General features: G+C 41.1%; 1 protein-coding gene across 9 annotated transcripts in view; it reads left to right on the top strand.

Moving 5' to 3' along the window:
• Ppp1r9a (protein phosphatase 1 regulatory subunit 9A) overlaps positions 1 to 19,694 on the top strand; it is a 248,459-nt gene that overhangs the window by 207,313 nt on the left and 21,452 nt on the right. For 5 of the 9 annotated variants that reach the window (XM_051177142.1, XM_051177141.1, XM_051177140.1 and 2 more), the window contains 5 exons: positions 1,229 to 1,458; positions 2,780 to 2,876; positions 3,002 to 3,173; positions 14,783 to 14,940; positions 15,457 to 15,700. In XM_051177142.1, coding sequence (XP_051033099.1) covers positions 1,229 to 1,458; positions 2,780 to 2,876; positions 3,002 to 3,173; positions 14,783 to 14,940; positions 15,457 to 15,700 — 901 coding nt within the window. The remainder of the gene's footprint in view (positions 1 to 1,228; positions 1,459 to 2,779; positions 2,877 to 3,001; positions 3,174 to 14,782; positions 14,941 to 15,456; positions 15,701 to 19,694) is intronic. The other 4 variants (XM_051177146.1, XM_051177145.1, XM_051177149.1 and 1 more) reach the window with 1 other exon arrangement.

Below are 19,694 nucleotides of genomic sequence, written 5' to 3'. Positions count from 1 at the left end.
CGGCAGAGCAGCAACTTAAAGGGCGGGTGACGGTTGTCAGTGCCCTTTAAGCCTCATCTAAACATTGTATCAACAGCAAGGCCAGATGGGTTTCCTCTTTCCTGCACTCAAATTCAGCCGGGAGGTCTAGAGAAAACTGCCCTCCACATTCCTAAGAATACCTAGAGACAGTAACAACACACAGCTGTCTTTCTGATCGATGGCAGAGATTTAGAGTAATCAGACAACGATTTATATCTTTACTTATCCTTGCCTTTTATGCTTTGTGTAAATTAAGGTTCATAGATATTTATAATACTCCCTGTAAGATATTGAGTATGTCCATGTCAATTGAAATCAGGAACCTAGTAACATCCTCTAAAGGGTTAAAAACACAGGAAGAGAAGCTGACACTTAGCAGATGATTATGATGCTCTATGTGTTGCAAGGATGCTGAGCCCTGAGAACACAGGTACACTGTATAGATGCTAACCCAGGCTCTTAGAAATTGGGACCACTTGTCTAAGTTTTAAGGAAAGTAATTCAAATGTAAGGTGAACGATTAAGTCCTTTCTTAGCCTTTAGTGCAGTGGCTCTCAATCTACCAGTTTCAGAATGACCCATTCTGATGATCACTTAAGACTATCAGAAAACACAGATATTTGTGATTCACAAAGTGGCAAAGAGTACAGTTATGAAGTAGCAACAAAAACAATTTTGTGTGGGGGGGGGTCGGGTCACCACAGCATGAGGAACTGTATTAAAGTGTTGCAGCATTAGGAAGGTTGAGAACCACTGCTTTACTGCATAGGATGCTTCTTTTCCTCTTCCCTTCCCTACCCCCCCCCACTTTCCTCAGTTAATTTTCAACTTATTGTCCTACATTTTCTTTAACATGCTCTCAAAGGAAATGCGTTGACATATATTGGACTGAGTCAGTGACATGCTAGACATCTTTTCCTACTTGCAGTATACATGGTACCAAACAAAGTTCATAGAATTTGGACTCAAACTTGTGTTTCACCATGTATCAGATGGGTAACCTTGAGCAAATCACTTCCCTTTTCAATTCTTGCACTTTATCCTTTATGGATATGGAAAGAATTGTTGCTTTTCTTGTCTCAAGCAGCTTTGATGACTTAGGGCCCATAACGACAGAATTTTATCTAAAACAAGCTATAGTAGTGTGGAGAGATGGTTGCTACAGACATACTTACATTGGTTTTGCCTTGGCATTTGTTTTCCCCAGCTGCAAGCAGCAGAAAATGAGAAAGTAAGGTGGGAACTAGAAAAAAACCAGCTTCAACAGAATATTGAAGAGAATAAAGAAAGAATGCTGAAGTTGGAGAGCTACTGGATCGAGGCACAGACTTTGTGTCACACTGTGAATGAGCATCTCAAAGAGACTCAAAGCCAGTACCAGGCCTTGGAAAAGAAATACAACAAAGCAAAGAAGCTGATCAAGGATTTTCAGCAAAAGTAAGTGTTGCCTAGTGATCCATGGAACAGTTAAACTGATGGGTGTCTGAAGAAGGTGCATCCCTGATGGCATGATACTATTTAGGGGTGTGGGAAGTGTAGGCCGGGTTCCCCTTCAGATTAGCGGAGCCACTCTTTCTCATGGGAATGTATTTTGGGTGTGGTCATTTGACTCCCCCTTAGTTTTTGATAGGAACTATTAAAACATTTACACTTGTTGGTTCTTTCTGGAAGCATCTCTGTGTTTTAGAAAGCAGAGTGTAGCTGCTTGGCTGACCGTTGCGAGGGCTACAAACAGAGGAGCAGGGCGGTGTGGCTGAGGCTGCTTCTGTCTGTCCTTAGGATCAGTGACCACAGACCCTGCTCCTGTGGGCGTGCAGACACTGACCGCAAGACCCCCCCACCCTGCTGCTGCATTTCTCCAGCTGTCAGGGACCCAGGTCACAATAGTGAGGCAGGCCCCCTCCACACCCTGAGAGGAACTTTCAGCAGCTCTTTTCTGAGCTACAGTTGTTTTTCTTCCACCTCTTGGGCCTTGATGTAATCTCAGAGAGGATGCCCAGAGAGGTCGTCATGAGTTATTTCTGACTCACTAGACCAAACACCAGTACCTTCTGCGGTTTTCTGTGACAAGCCTTGGAAGCTAAGTATGTGTGTCGCAGTCATCGTATTTCTTTCCTGTCTTAGAAGTAATGTTTTAATAGTTGAAACAGATAGCTGTAACAAGTTGTTTAAAAGAGGATAAGTGGTTCTTTTGCTATTGTGAACTCAGTACATTACTGTTGTAACTTTTTGCCAACAACGCTATATCTATGTGTAAGCTATGCCCATTCTACCAGAAGCTCTCAGAATGGAGGGGCATCCCCTTCTCCAGGATTACCCTTGGAGGTGTGAGTGTTCGCCTCAGTACCCTTCCCCTGTTTTCTCACTGGAACGACCTCTTTTCAGCTCTTACCATCCACTTCCATCTGTTGCCATATGTATTGGAGATAGAGAATCATTTCTACTGACAGGAAATTATCACCATTGAATTCCCCACAGAGTCGTTAGTGCAGTCAACTCCTGTCCACATGAGTGTGCATACTCCAGATGAACAGCATCCTAAGAACACTAGGAAGAAGACTTCCTGTGCTTGTGATTAATCATGAAAGGTGTCTTGCCTTTCAGTGCCATAAACTTTCCCACTAACTATATTTGCGCTTCATTTATTTCAATAACTCGGGTTTATCCCACTGTGCACTTGAGGGCTTCTGTAGGAGCGTGCACATTCCCTTACTTAGTGAAAGTTGTCTACAATTGAACTTACTGCTTTCTTCTTAAGAGAGCTCGATTTCATCAAGAGACAGGAAGTGGAAAGGAAGAAGCTGGAAGAGGTGGAGAAAGCCCACCTGGTGGAAGTCCAAGGCCTCCAAGTACGGGTGAGTGAGCCCCCCCCAGGACCCCCCCCCCACCTCCTCCACCCCCCACCCCCGCCACCACAGCGAGCCACTTCTGCCGAGAGGAGCTGCACAGTCTGATTTGTGGGTGGCTTTTTGTTTTCTAGATCAGAGATCTGGAGGCTGAAGTGTTCAGGCTACTGAAGCAAAACGGGACTCAAGTTAACAACAACAACAATATCTTCGAGAGACGAACGTCTCCTGGTGAAGTCTCGAAAGGAGACACTATGGAGAATGTGGAAGCCAGACAAACGTCCTGTCAGGATGGCTTGAGTCAAGGTTGGTCTCTCCTCACCTCAGACCTCTTGGTTGCGGACAGCGTAATCAGGACTTAAGTTTTTTTTTCTGACTTGGAGACCCCAAATCTCACACCACCTCCTAATATGAGGATAACAGCCTGCCATCTTAGCCCATATCAAACATAAATGTGTCAGTGTAAATGGCAGAGTCCCAACTAAAGGCAAACCCAAGCATTACCTTTAAAGTGTCATGAATAAATGTGCAGAGTAAACTGCATTGGAAATGATATTCCATTTTTTCTAGTCCTTACCCTCAGCAAATACCTTGCTCATGCATCAGAAGGCTGGTGGCCTGTCTCTAGCTCTCCAGACTCACTTAGTTAAGATATTCTCTTCATTTCTCTTCTTTATCTGGGGGTCTTACTTATACTCCCCATGTCCACCTTGCTAAAAACCAAACAAGTGGAGAACACAACATCAGACACGCCCACGATCCATGTGTCACTTACATGTCCTCACACATTCACATTCTGTACATAGGTTAAGTATAAATCCGTACGAATGAGTGTTTCATTTAAATACTGCATTCTTACATAAAAACATAAGAGAGCGTATACACAGAAATGTGCAGACTGCAAGACTTTTGGTTTCTTCGATTTTCATGAACCTGTAGCAGGGCTTGAGGAAAAGGAAGGGTGTTACACAAAGCAGTACTTCAGCGGCCTAACAACTCCCTGTTATGACTTGTAGCAAAACTCTGCTAATTATGAGCTCTTTCATTTTTTGATGATCTTTCTCTCCTATTAAAATATTTTCAGGGTTGGGGAGATGCCTCAGTTGGTTAAGTGTCACCACCCACGCATAAAGACCCGAGTTCAGATCCACAGCACTCACATAAAAGCCATGTACGGTGGTTTGCATCTACAATCCCAGTGCAAGGGACAAGAGATGAGGGTGTCTCTGGGGTTTGTCATCCAGCCAGCCTCGCTAGATCAAAACTCCGTATTCCCTGAGACACCTTCTCTAAAATAAAATAAGATAACCCTTCTTGAAGAACGACAGCTAAGGTCAATTAATTCCTGACCTCAACACATGTGTGTACAAACACCCACTGACATGTACATATATATAAACATGCACATACATATACTGCACAGAGACGCATAGGCATTACCAGAGAGATGTTTCTGATAATCAACTGTTTATGTTGAAGCATTAACTTCCAAAGTAACTTCTTAATCACTAAAAGTGCAAAGAATTGAAAAAAAACATTCATTTAAATGAAGTCCGTGTTTAAAGATTCAAATGCACTCACCAGGTTTATGTCTTTCTGCTGGGTTGTCCCTAAGTAAGGGATAGTTTCTAAGTAATGCCTCAAGGCAGTTGCTAGAGAAGAGCATGGAAGGTATATGGAGGGCTGTGCCTCAAGCGGGTCCCCAGCTGCTCTGAATTGGTCTTATTGTGTAGAATATGAATGTGGTGATAGCTTTTCCCTCTCTAGCCTACTAAGGTTGCTTGGTACCATGTGACTATGAGGCAAAGGTAAGTACTGCTGTTAGTAAGTACAGCTATGATTTTTATACCTGGAAAGGCATACAATTGAAGTCAAAAGAGAAGTCACAGAAATCAAGCCAATATGGGGTTTTTAAACCTTTATGAGTGTTTACAGTTTAATTGTAGTTTATTAAAAGCACAGGGTCTTGCTCTGGTATACTCAGGGTATGATCAGTAACCAGTAGCCTTTCCCTATTATTCATGTCTTTCAGTTTGGAAATCAGTGTCTTGTCAAGCATGTAATTAATGGTATTTATTAAATTATGTGACTACAGAAGATCAACAAACTGTACTATTAACATGGTGATTTGGATCAAAACTTTACATTTCTTCTGAACCCTTTTCTCTATTCGGCACCCTCCATTTGGCCACATAATTATCAGTTTCCCTAGCAACACTGTCGTCTCACAGTGAATTCTTCCTGAAAGCCACCCCTGCTTATAGTGGAGGCAGAACCCGTCACTGCACACTTTAGTGATATACGTATCAAGCCATGTTCTTGCAGTTTTGCAGCCAGTGACAGCCAATGGCAAATCTTGAATTTAGTCATTTGGTTTCATGACTTAAGTGGCTTGGCTAGTGGCTAGATGGAATGTTCTGGAAAGCACCTTTCCAAGTTGATTCTTTGCTTCTGTTGCAAGACTTAGAGATTGGGGGAGTAATGCTGCACACCCAACACCACCCACTCAGTATTGGAAGACCATTGCCACCTTCTGAAACACCAAGTCCAGGACTTACAGCCACCATCATGGTGCTGCCTCTTGGGTGCGGAGTTTCCATGCTGTCTCTCAGGGCTGTCCAGTGCTCCTCTGCTTCCCAGCTCTGGGTTGGCTAAAAGGAAGGTTTTATGGTGATGGGCTTGGGGTAGCTCCTGGTATAGGTCAGTGAGAAACTGTGTCAGAATGAAATAATGACAGAGAGAGAGAGAGAGAGGGACGGAGGGAGGGAGGAAGGAGAGGAGAGGAGAGGAGAGGAGAGGAGAGGAGAGGAGAGGAGAGGAGAGGAGAAAGGACAGGAAACATTCATTCCTCCACACTGATCTGTGTTTTAGAACAGAGCTTCCTGACAAGCTCTGGGGAACTTGTCTCTCAATATAATTCCAGGCATTTTTGAGGAATGAAGCTAATTTTCAAACCTTACAAAAGTTTGCAACACTTAAGTTAGTCTTTAACACTACTTGTTAGTATCTTTGTTTTCTACCTTGCTTCCTAGACGCTGGGATGGTGGTGGCATCTGTGGCTGAGCTGCCATGTTGCCTCCTCATTAGAATATGAGGTTGAACTTAATTTGGATAGATAACCTTGAAAAGCCCCCAAAATACAAAATGTCCATCCCGAGCATCTATATAGTTCACGATTATTGCGATGATACTGTTTCAGCCTCAAATATTTAGAGTCTGTTGTCTTAGAAAGGGGCTATGCATGTTCCATAGACTACTGAAAGCAAGTGTGGGATGGATAAGAGTTACATATGCAGGCACATGATCGGTGCCGTGATGAAAGGGATCAGGAAAGTGCAATCTCAGGTGAAGTCATGTGAACACTGAGTATCTGTTTTCCTGGCATGTTCTCTGTGGCACAGACTTGCGGGGGAAAAGTGACCACTGGGTAGAGCGAGGATGGCAAATATGTAACAAGGGAAGTAATTTGTGGGGTGTATGAAATCGAACATGGGAAAGAGAGAGACAGATGTAGTTAAGACAACATACACACATCTGAAAAGTGAAGAGGAGGTTCAGATGAAAGTTGCTTCAAATGAAAATGACTTTTGTCCTCCCTAATTGGTGCATCTAATAAGAATGAGATCTTTTGAATTGGCACAGGGTAATCTTGGGGTAAAAGTTGGCTTTGACTGTCTAAAAAAGTACTGGTTCATAACATTGTAAATGTTGTCACCACTTGAAGTTCAAAGGTTACTGAGGTGCCTATAGGGATTTAAGTGTAGTCTGGATTGCCCTCAAACTTGTGATCCTTTTGTCATGGTGGCCCACATCCTGGGATCCTGGGATCCTGGGATCACAAGTGTGTTTTAGTGTTTTGTTTTTCTTTTTTCCCAATACCCTGTTATGTATAAGAATCCCAAATGATCAACATGCACTTTCTCTCTTGGAATCTTATCACCTGTCTGCAACATATTTGACTAAAAAATGCACTTGTCTAACCAAGTACCAAGTGGATGAGAATTCTGTGAAATTTTATAGTCAGTACTGGTCTTAGATTGTTTATAACCACCTAGGTCTGGAAATGGGGGAAAGCTCCCTGTTTAAGAAACTAGAGCTTAGATTTAATGTACATAATAATAAGTTTTCTCAATAACGACACAGTGAACTACCTGATGTGTTGGTCCTTTCTTTTCTTTCTTTCTTTTTTTCCCCCTGTTATAATATTTAGATACATATCCAGGAATAACATTGCTGCACTAAAGAGCAGGTGATTTAAAAGTCTAAATACTTCCAAACAAATAAATAAAAATAAAAGTATCCAATAAAAAGTATTATGGTAAAATCCTGACGTAGAAGCCAGAAGATATCAGGACAATAATTTAAAATTATTGAGAGAAAATAAACTGTCCACTCTTGTGGATATTCCTTTACACTGTGTGAAGATGTCTTACTGTGGTTGGTTTAGTAAAGAGCTGAGTGGCCAATATAGGCAGGACTTCTGGGAACAGAGAGGTCTTGGGGAAGAAGAAAGGCAGAATCACCAGCCAGTCACAGAGAGAACAAGACATGCAAGAGGAGAGGTAAAAAGCCATGATCCACGTGGCAGCATGTAGATGAATAGGAATGTGTTAATTTAAGTTATAAGTCCTAGTTAGAAAAAAGCCTAAGCTATAAGCCAAGCTTTCATAGTTAATAAGAAGTCTCCATGTTGCTCTTTGTGAGCTGGTGGCCCAAAGAAAATTAGTCTACAGTTTACCTACTAAGTTTCAGTGATGGTGCCTTTAAGAATGAGAAAGAAGTTTGTTACATGCAGCCCCTACCCTCAGGAAGCACAAGCTGCAGAACCACAGGTTTGAGGCCAGCCTAGGCTACACAGGAAGAATGTCTCAAAAGAAAAAAAAAATACAAAATAAGGAAAAATTATGTTTCAGGCAAGCAAAATGTAGATATTTTCTACCAGTGATCCTTTTTTCCCCCCTAAAACATCTACTTCTGAAGGAATCAGCTGATTCCTTGATCTCAAGGCTCAACCTTAAAAATCCCATTGATCTAAGAACTGTTAACTATCCCACATTAAATATTAGCAAGCCAAATACAGAAATACAACTTAAAATATGATGTGTCATGACCGTGATAGGCATACGCAAAGTTGGTTTAACATTAAAAAACTCATATTTAAAAACAAGAACTCATATTTCACATATTAGCCAAAAGAAAATTTAATATAGTTATTTCAGGGAATGAAGATGGACAGTTAATAATATCTATCTGTAATAAGTTTTATCCAATTAGAATTATGAGGGAACTTCCTTAACTTGATATCGAAAGAGTAGCAAAAGTCTCCGTCAAACTTCCTATGCATAATAAATATTGAAATCAGGGAGTCTCTTTAAAATTAAAAATATGTTCAATGTTGCTCTATTTAAAAGACTGTTACTACTTCTCAACACTGTTGACCTGGCATTTCTAGCAAGTAATACCAGAGGAAGCAAGTGAAGTAAACAAACGAGAGAATGAAAGAAAGAAAGGAACAAAGTTCTAATGGCCTGAGATTTCTGTTGCTTGAGAATTTTATGAAATGATATAATTTATTTTGCTCAAATTGTCATTTTAACTTGTACTGATTTGTTTGTTTTAATTGAATACATAAAAAAACACAAGTCTGTGAATTTAAAAAAAAATCTAACGGAATACTAGACTAGTTTTTTTTTTGTTGTTTTGTTTTGTTTGTTTTTTTTTTTTTTTATCAGCATTTTATTTTGGGGAACTTGAGGACCTGTCTCCAAAACCAAAAACAAACAAACAAACAAACAAACCAAAAGCAAACAAACAAAAGAGGAAAAAGAAGATTTTCAAGCAAAATAATTTGTCTTAGGTAGGGTTGATATTACCATGACAAAAGTACCATGACCACGGCGGTTCTAATAAGGAAACTCTTTAATTGGGGTGGCCTGAGTATAACTTCGGGTTTTCTAATGCTGCTGGTCGCCATGTCTTCCCACACTTGAACAGTTCTTATCACGGAAGCTGTTATGTATCATTTCCCCTAGACCCAACTCACAGGCAGCTCATGGTTCTACTCACAGGACTCTTGAGTCTCCAGTCTAGAAGTCATTTGATTACATTTGCATTTCCTTGGTTTTTAGACTGTGTAGAATCTCTGTTCTATCCGAGAAGATAGACCGGTCATAGTGAAAGAATTCTGTGGTATGTACATGAGTTTCACTAGAATCTAAAGCTAGTTTCTTTATCTTTCAGTTTCTCATATTTTCTGTCTGCCTGTTACAAGTGTAGAGTCTCATCTTAAATCAGCTTTAAACCACATCCAGAAACACTAACATAAATAACTAAATTGCATTTCTATTGAAATTGTATTCGTGGGTATGGGTGAAAAGAAATTTTTATATGTTCTTTCAGCAATTGGCAAATGAGATATAGTACATGCAACAAATTTAACCTAATGAAAAGATTAGAAAAGGGCAATAATCCTTTTCTGAAGTGGCAAGGAATCAAATACCTAGAAAATTTCATGAATATGTTTCTTTATATTTAAATATAATTATTTTATATAGTTCTTATTTTTAATAAAATAAAAACTTTTTATGACATAATCTAAATCTAAATTATTTTATTTACTTAAATAACTACAAAAGAAACTACCAGCTGTCAAACAGAATTAAGTGTGGAAGTTGCCTGTGGGTAGGTTCCTAATCAAAAGAAACAGTAGGATAGTAGACTCTGTCTCTGAGTATCATATTCAATTCAATTCATCTTCCCCATACAATAATTTTTTCTAAAGGAGTGACTAGAAGGCAAGCTGTGTAGGGTCTTATAACACCTGAAACAGTGGAACTAACCGAACTAGAGTGGAATTAAGATGTCTCCAATTGAAAGGAATAATCAGTGTGTTCTTTTGCCCTCTTTTAAAATACATTTTAACTACACGAATATATAAATACAAAAAACTATACAACAAAATGCCTAATACAAAATTTCTAACGTTTTTTAAAGTATTAAGATGCTACCTGACCCACATCTCCTAATCCAACAGTCTAGTGAAAAGTGTGTCTTCTCAGTTTTCCTGTATAATTGGATGCCTATTTTCCCGTTAGGAAATATATCTGTTACCAGTTTCTAAACATTTTAAGTGAGTGCACATGATATTCCATAACTTGCTTTACTCTTTCTACTCTGTTCGGTGTCAGTCAATAAAGACAGTTGTGGAGTGGTTATTCCGTAGCGTTCACTCTTCTAAGCACTTTGATTAGTGCATTTAATCTTCATAACAATGCAGTCATTATATTATTTCATTATTGCTCCCATTTTGCAGTTGAGGATCCTCGGGGACCTCCGAGAGGTTAGGTAAACTGCCCGATTTTATGGCATGGCAGCTCATTCTGGATTCGAGCTGTAGGTCTGCTCTCACAGTGACTGTCTCACCCTGGCTCACTGGGATGCTTAAATCTATCACCTGAATGCACTAGGCATCAGCCCCCAAAGGGTCGATCTTTTATGAACTTGCAGTCACTGTGAGTAATATGCAGATGCCATTTTAAGTTTCGGAACCCCCCAGATGCCCAGCGTTTCAGCTGACAATAGCAGAAAGCAGGTAGAACGGTTTCTGAGGGGCCCAGTGCACAGCAGAGTGAACAGTGGACTCTATTCTTACGCAGCTCCATTCCTGCTCTCCTTGCTGCCTGGGACTGATCCTCCAGCAGCATATTCCGATTGCGTCAAAAAAACAACGTCAATCCAGTGGCAAAAGGACCCAGTGACTCATAGCAGTGTTGTAGGTAACTGGTCTCTGTGTTATATGGCATATAATATCCTAAGTTCATAGAGCATTTTTATACCAGCTACTGAAATCACAATTAAGTCCATTAAGTTGTTTTAAAGGATCCAATATAAAGCCATATTGAAACTAGTCTTGAGATGCAGGCACGGCCATGCCCCACCCACTCAGCATTCCATCATTAGGGTTTGTCTGGAGGGTCTCTGAGTGCATCCATCTGTAGTTTTTGACCTGTGTAAGACTGTTCCCCATTCGAACTTTTCCCTGCATTTGAGTGGTAGGCTGCTTCACAGACTGCAGGATCTGAAGTAAAGAATACATCAGAAAGCAGGAGAGAAAAAAACAACTTTCCTGTCTGTGAACAGCAAAACAAGATACCCCAGAAAGAACGCCTGAGGCCTGGTGCTGAGGAATCATGTTACCATAGAAATGAGGAGCTCTGTTAGGAAGGAGCGGCAAACATGGCCACCTAAGCTCTGCCATCTCTCAGTGCGTAACTTAGACGCTGAGCCAGGTGGACTTCCCTGCCACACTGCCATCACCTGAAATGACAGCTAATATTTTAGGGTAAGACTTTTATTCCTGGGTTGTATACACAGCCAAATAAATATGGGTTTTGGTCTCCATAATGTGCCATGCGGAGTTACACAGGGCATGCATTTCTTTACAGAACGTAAAGAAAACTAGAAAAACAGAGTGCTTGTGGCAGGCACAAGGTTGCGCAAGAAGCTCACCTCCAGACACGAGAGCAGCCTTGTAGAGGGAGCACAGGCCTGTACATGGGAGTTCTAACTGGACTGTTCCACAGAGTGACTGTGTGTACAAGTTAGTTCACAAATAAGCGGCCACCTTCGAGCTTCAGTCTGCTTATGCGTAAGGTTGACCAGAATCCCAAAGTTCTTTGGAGTTGTAATACTGTGATTCCTAGATTGTGTAGTGGAAGAAAATAACATTTAATGGATGAGCAATGGAGATACCTGCTACCCAGCTGCTGGTGTCTCCCGTTTCCACGCAGCCTTCTTGGCTGTCATTGTGCGCCTTCTCATAGACAGTGTCCCTTCTGTGTAAGAGCTGTCAGTGTGACAGTTCTCAGCACCACTCCATTTTTGTGGTTCTTTTAAAAGCCATTTCACTTTCCAGGATGGAAAATAAATTACTGGTTTGTAATCCATAATCTCTGCAATAAAGTGTCTCTGATACTTGCTTTAGACTCTCAAACGTGTGGGCAATATGGTATTGGCCTCTCAGATAACAGATTTAAAGCCCTGCCTTTTAGACTCACACTAAGTGAATCTTTCCTAGGCATAATTGGCATTTGTATGCCCGATCAGTTTACACCTGATGAGGGGATGCTGAAGCTGATGTTCATGTAGCCGTTTACAATTGTCTAACAGCTGAACTAGCTGATTACTTCCTAGTAACTACTTTCTTCAGTCTTGTACCTGCTAATGAGTCAATTTCCCTCATTTTACTCGCTCAGTGCAAACAATGGAGTCACCTGTGCCGTTCTGCAGGCAGGATGCGGTGCTGAGTTTAAAACCAGGATTCTACTGCCAAGGAGCTGTATTTACATAAGTGGGATGCACATCTTCCTTGGGTACCTTTGTCATCTACTAACCAAAGTTGTTAGCAAACTAACCAGTCATGAGAGCATCTGTGAAGTAATCTGTCTGTGGTTTTCAACAAGCCTTTCCTTTCCACATTTTCTAATAAACACAGAATAGATGCCGGAGAGCTGAATTTCCTAGACTGGTCCCATCATACATGATTTTGTAACTTTTAAAACACATGTCTCTGGTATTAATCTTGACTTTTCAACACTAGCTAAATTGGAGTAGATAACTCATAGCCTGGGAGACAGAGCCCTGGAATAATCACAGCAGTTCATCAGCTGGCTGTGTAGAGGAGGGCAAGCTGCTCTGATCTTCTGGGCTTCAGGAGAGGAAACAACCTGCTTGCTTATTGCCTCATGGGTCTGTAATAAGGGACACGCAAGGTGTAGTGTGTGACAGGGCTTTGCATTACAGAGCATGCGATTCATCTCCAAGACAGAAAAGATGGAAGACGTGCATGAACTGTGGTATTTTTAATTATATTATTGCTTTCATCTGTGTGGTGTTCTGCATTTTTATAGGTAAACAGAGATTGTAAGGTTGACTTTCTCCCAATTATCACAACTAATGAACTCTTAATGGGCAGCTGCAAATATAGATTTTATTGGAGGGAGGAAATTAAAGCGATGAAGGCAACTATTTTTTTCCTCCATTGGCATGTAAAAAGTAAAGAGTCTACTAATTAGAAAACATCTAGTTATTCTTTATATTCGCCTGTGTGGCCTGGCTCCTCCCAGTGTTCATTCTTCACTCAAGTATGGGAAATGAAAAGTCAGACCTTCTGTAACATTGTCATTCAGTGATGTGTCTCCTGGGCAAATGTATGTTGAATTTTATTTGTTAGAACTATATGCCAAGCGCTCAGTTTTATAAGAGAGAGCACCCGAGGCTCTTCAGTATTTGTGTTTTATGTGTTTAGAGCTCATCTTTAAGATAATGCTATAAAAAGGAATTGCCCAGGCTAATGATTATCATAAGAAATCCTTTTCTGTTAGCACAAGTCTATATTAGTTATTTGAGTTATGTGAGTAATTTGCTTATTTTAATAATTTAAATCCAGGGTCCCTCAATTAATTTCTGAGTGACTTTGTTTAATGACTGCCATCCTGAAAAGATGAGATGGGATTAATCCTCAAACTATTTTATTTCCAGTAGGTGATCATGTCTATCTATGTAAAGAGTAGTTTTACTTCTAATGAATACCTTTCCTCTAATCAGCACTCATATACTACTACTACTGCAGTAGGTGTATTCATGGGTGACCTTCCCCTGCCCCCATTAATACTTAACAAGATTAAATGTGTTAAAAACCAATTAAAGAAGACCCCAGGATAGGTCTTGGTAGCCTTTATTGTTCCTTGTCTCTTTCTTCCCCTTTCTCATCCTTTGTGGGGTCTGTGGTTTTCTGACACAGACTCACCCATGTTGACTCTGAATTCAGGATGCATTTGTGCCTAATCTTCCTTAGTGCTGAGATGGCAGTCAGGTTCTGCCATGCCCCTGCTGCTGCTGTTGTTCTGTCTGTCTGTTTAGCTTTGTTTCTTCCCCCTTCCTTCCCTCTTTGTCTTTTCCTCTTGATTCTTTTGTACTTCATTTTTAGTTTTTTTTTTTTAATTATGTGTATGTTTTGCTTGCATATACGTATGTGAACCACATGTGTGCCTGATGTCTGGGGAGGTAAAAAGAGGGTATCCGGTCTCCTAGACTCTGAAGTTACAGATGATGGTGTGGTACCATGTGGCCGCTGGGAACTGATCCTGGGACCTCTATGAGAACAACAAATCCTTGTCACCACTGAGGCAACTCTCTGGCTTCTTCTCTTGAAGTCCTTAGGATTTAAACATTTTCCTGTGGAAAACTAATGTAATTGGTGGTGACAAGAGAGAGGAGTCAGAGAAAGAAAGGAGACAGGGGCATCAGCACCTTGGAATGTAACCTGGAAACTAAGGCTAGAAGGTGAAACCTTTCTCCTCCCTTCTTAGTGGCAGGAGTTACACTCTTGGGGTAGTTCAACTCTTTGTCTGTTTGTGTAGTCAGGTCTTCTAAGGAAACAGATGTATCATAAATTTTCTGCCATTAAATACATTCTCTTCTGATTTTTGTTCTGTTTTTGTTTGTTTTAGCAGAGTTCAAGGGGGGAACATGTTAGATACCCAGACACTATCAAGACCAAAGTTGAATAACCTAGTAGTGAATTTTCGGGGTCAAAGTCACCTTCTGTTACCCACGTTTGACTTTGGCAACCAGATTTTTTCATAGAGTTTCTAAGGTCTCTTGTAACTTACTATGCACCATGTGTGTCCATAAGCAAATGCAAACCTTTGCTTTCCTAGTTGTGTTGCAGAAAGGCTTTATACTCTCTGGGTCACAGATTTTTGGCATCACCTGTCGAACATTAGACAAGCTGGAAAAATTGTCCCCTGTCCCCCTGGCCATGGATAACCAATGATTGGGTTTCAGTGTCTGCGGTCTCTGCCAATAGTCTCCAAAGTTTTCTCTTACAAATTATTTTGCAACACTGTTCCCAGACTTGAATGAAGCAGTCCCAGAGACAGAGCGCCTGGATTCGAAAGCACTGAAAACTCGGGCCCAGCTCTCTGTGAAGAACAGACGCCAGAGGTCCACGAGGACACGGCTCTATGACAGTATCAGCTCGACTGATGGGGAGGACAGCCTGGAACGGAAGGTGAGCACTTTTCCTGGTCACCAGATGTGCACTGGATGTGATGGCTGTTTTATTAATAGGGTCTGCACCCTCCTTGGAAAGAATTGGAATAGTTTACATCTTTGTCTCCTGAATTTGTATTCAATTTGCTATATGGTTGTCATTTAATTCTTTATCCATTCAGTAAGGTAGCCAAAAGAATTTTCCATATTATCATGTTTCATGATGGTGCCTTTGATATTCAACTGTTGGTTTAATCTAGTGGGGGAATAATGGACACTCAAGTAACCATTTCTACATATTTAGGTGGCTGTGCTAGCTGCATTATTTGTTGGTGAGTAATTATGAACTGTGCATCCTCAGAAATAAGCCAACACACAAAGGTTTCTCTCCCTAAGAAAAGGCTGGTCCCTTTCCATGTAAATGCCGCACAACACTGATACTCGGTGGCATAACTTGCTCTGTAACCTCTTATACCAACAGCCTTCAAACAGCCTCTCTAACCACACATACGTTACCAAATCGCTTCTGCCCAAGGGTTGGAGAGTTTCTTCTCCAGAATCAGATTCTGGTGTCGCACCCCTCACCCCCGTGGCTAGCCATGAGATCTTCTCATCTCATGACCTGACTGAATGTCAAGAAGGATCACGGCTGCCAGAAAGGGATACTTTCTCCTCTGCCTCTGGAGATACTTCACCCTCATCACTTTCAAAATCTGATCACGATACAGAAGACTCTTCTTGCCACCGCCAAGCAACTCTGAAACCATTACATGAAAGAGGTACTTGGATTTTGTTTCTCTTTTCCAATTCTGTTCCATCTGGCATCATTAGTACCTCAGTTTGTACAGTATGAAACTAGATTTTTCTCATAGACATAGGTCCTTACAGTCTGTTGCTTTCTTCCTGTGTTAGTGAATGAGAGAACGCTCTTTTCCGTGTTTTTTTTTTTTTTTTTTTTTTTTTTGGTTTTTTAGTTTTGCCTGGTATCTTTATCCCTTTAGCTTTCTCCATGTTGACTACAAAAGGAATGTTCTGGAAACTGTCTAAAGGTTCTAGACACTAGATCCTGGAGTTTCCATGAATTCTTAATAGCCACATGAGAGGAAATGAGAAGACTGAATGATGTCAGCCATTGTCAATTGGTTGATTTTTTTATTTCAATAAGTTTTCACAGTAATTACCATGATGGTTATTGCTGTAATAATCATTACGGTGGTTAGTACTGCAGTGTGTGTGATAGAATAGCAATGGGAAAGGTCAATGCAGAGCAGGTATAGAGTTAACAGACTTGCCTTTACATTTTTTCTTTGTATTCTATGTGCACGGGTGTTTTACCTACAGGTATGTCTGTGTACCATGCACATGCATTGCCCTTAAAGGTCAAAAGAGGCTATCAGATACCTGAAATTGGACTAATAGATGGTTGTGATCCACCATGCGGGTGTTAGGAATTGAACCCAGGTTCTCTACAAGAGCAGCCAGTGCTCTTAACACGAGCCACCTTTGTAGCCCCTGTACTTGTCTTTTTAATCATTTATTTTGGTATATAGAAGCAATTAATCTATGTTAAAAATAATTAAACAGTGCAGAGAAATATAAAGCATGAGGTTCCCCTCTTTACATATGATGTATTCTTTTAAAGTAACAATGTAGTTTTAGTTATGTTATTTTTGTGTAAGTAACATAATTTATACATATAAACAGAACAGAAATTATTTTAATGTATATATGTTTTAGTTTATATACTTGCATTTTTACAAAAATACACTCTTACTAATCACATGACTTTGAAACTTTGTTTTGCAAATAATATTTTATTGGCACCTATCTTGGAATACATATACACATATACAATATATATCTGTCCAAGTGAAACCCTATATCTGTCTATTATTTGCAGCAGAGATGGGGGAGATGGCTCAGGTGATAAAATGCTGGTCACCCAAGCATATAGACTCAAGTTTGGGTCCCCAGCATCCAGGAAAAATCTGAGCGTGATGGCATATATCTGTAATCACAGCTCTGGAGATTAGGGAGTTTGAATGAATACAGGCAGATCTTAGGAGCTCACTGGCAGCCTGTCTAGGCAGGTCAGTAAGCTCTAGGGTTAATGATCCATGTTTCTCAAAAAGGAAGGTAGGAAGGAAATCAAATAAGATGCCTGGCATTGGTTTCTGGCCTTCACATGCACACACAATCACAGAAACACACACACAGACATGCACACACAGTCACGTAAACACACACACAGGAAAAAGAAGTAATCATGGCAGCCCTGGTGTACGGTAACAAAACCAGTAAAATGGAAAAATGAATTGCACTATATTTGTGTAATGAGCCCATACAGCAGGAAATATAACTATGAATCTCTAGGAAAAGACATTGACAGAGCAAAGCAGATTACAAGAGCTATCTAATTATATTTATAGAGAGCAAATCTGGTAGAGGTATAGACAGAATTTTGGCATTGCAAATGGGAATGGCAAAGTCTGCTCCCCAGAGGGAGGGTCAGGAGTGCAAGGGACCTTGGTCCTGCACACTGTAGCAGAGGGAGGGGTGGAAACAGGCTATTCTGTTAACTTTTACTGAGATTCTATGCCTGTGCCATAAACATTCTAGATTTTGGCTCTCAAAAAGCACCGAACATATGAAGTTAATGGGTGGTCTTTTTAATATTCAAACAACTCCAAAGAATTGATTCTTTTTAAAAAGCTTAAAGCAGACTGAGGAAATAGACTCTTGGTTCCCTGAAGAGAAGATTTACCTTGGTTTATAAGTTGTGAAAAGGAGAGTAGCTTCAGTAATGATCAGAGAGATGACATTTTAAATTAATTGCCAAAATTACCCGATCCTTAGACTAGAAGGGCAGAATCTGCCGCATAGCAACAACCATGGAATGTGCCATGTGTACACCATGGGTACAACTTCATAGCACTCCACACACATTGTCTCTGCCAGATCACCAATTACAGGCTTTCTACAGCTCCTTGTGAACACAGAAACCCAGCAGACCCATGGTGCTTTGTGACTTGTGGTCAGTATTAGTGTTCTCCTGGGTTTCCTTGATGGAGCCTGTCAGCTACCACAGTTATCTATCAAAGACAGGTCCTGCACGCAGCTCTTCAGAAACCATCCCGGAGGCAAACACTGAGTATTTAGCCCAGGACACTTAGTGGAGGCTAGGGAATTCTGTCAGGCCCACTAAACAATCAAACACGGTCATCAGGTTGATGAACAGCTTAGCTGTGAGTTTGGCTTACTTTGAAAAGAATTAAAGGCTTCAGAAGTCCATTAATTAAAGCGTGGTTATGATAGTACCTTTATTAGATAGGCTTGCAGTTAGCTCTCCTCTGTCTCCTAAACGTGCAGGTGTCGGGTGAAGGCCAAGGCAGAAGCTCTTCCGAGCTACTGGAGTTCCACTGTGTGAGTCTGTGTTCCGTTTGGCTTGTTTTATTTGGGTGTTTGCAGTGCTAGAGAATGAAACTCAGAGCTTTGCACATGCTAGCCAAGCATCCTGCCTACCATTGAGCTGTATCCTCGTCCCACAGCTTATAATCCAAAGGCATGATGATCAGACAGTGGATCTCCGAGCCATGAAAACTCATGGGGACTTTTAGGAGCAGCTCAGTCTTATCTGGATTCATGCTGCATTTTCCTTTTGATTGATGGCTGTTTTGAAGTTGGCAGAAGATCTGAGGCGTGCCTCATGGGCCCTTAAGCATAATGGGCAGTAGAATGAGAAGCTCTCCATTTCCACAGAGCTGCCTTGTTTGTGTCTGTGTCATCTTTGGACCAAAGATCAGAGCACAGGTCATTTATTCTCCTGAGACCAAGATCTTGGGTTTCCCTCCAGAGACCGAGACTTTGGGTTTCCCCTCTTCCGTTCTCCTGAGCTGACCACACTTCTGGGTAACTGAACAGAGCAGGTCATTGAACTTTGATGGTGTACCAGCTTTGTAAATGGACAAGTATGATGACTGTTGTAACATAACTGTCCTGTTCACAGTTTCTAGTGCTGTAATAGAAGACCATGACCAAAAGCAATGTGGGGAGGAAAGGGTTTGTTTCATCTTATACTTCCAGTTAGCAGTGTATTGTCCAGAGAAGTCAAGGCAAGAGACATGGGCTGTGAATCTAGAGGCAGGAACTGATCAGATTCTGTGAGAAGGGCTGATTACTGGCTTGCTCTCAGTCAGCATTATCTTCCAGACTCCTACAGCTCAGCCCATGGAATCCTCAACACTCAGCGGCTTTTCTAGCCCAAAGTTCCAAAGTCCTTCCACAATCCTCCCCAAAACAATACAGTCAGGTTTGTCACAGGTTAGGTCTACCCCACAAACCTACCAGTTCCAGATGTAGTCAAGTTGATAACAAGATTGGCCATGACATACTAACCGAACAGATAAAAGTGGTGTTGGCACCTTGTTCTTTCTTCTCCTCGTTAAAAGTTTGTAGTCCAGGGTTTCCCCTGCCTTCATATTCATTCACATTTATTCCTGTGTCCATTGCACAGTCGTTGGGTACCTAATCTATAACCAGATGTGTAACCAGTGACAATCAGAATTGTGTCCTTCTCCTCAGGGAGTGCATACTAGACTCCATGTCTTTCATGACCCCCTTGTTCTTCATCTTCTCCCTGTGTGTGTTTCTGCTGCTTGTGTCCATTCTCTCTGTACCCCACCCAGCTGGTTTGGTGGCAGAACTGCCCTCTCTGGGACCCCTCACCACAACATAATCAGCATGTCAGAAAGTACCTCCATATCTTACAGGCTG

The sequence above is a fragment of the Phodopus roborovskii genome, unplaced genomic scaffold (genome assembly GCF_943737965.1).
Source record: "Phodopus roborovskii unplaced genomic scaffold, PHOROB, whole genome shotgun sequence".
Taxonomy (NCBI): Eukaryota; Metazoa; Chordata; class Mammalia; order Rodentia; family Cricetidae; genus Phodopus; species Phodopus roborovskii.
The sequence above is the reverse complement of the archived record's forward strand: the minus strand, read 5'-3'. Positions and strand labels throughout refer to the sequence as shown.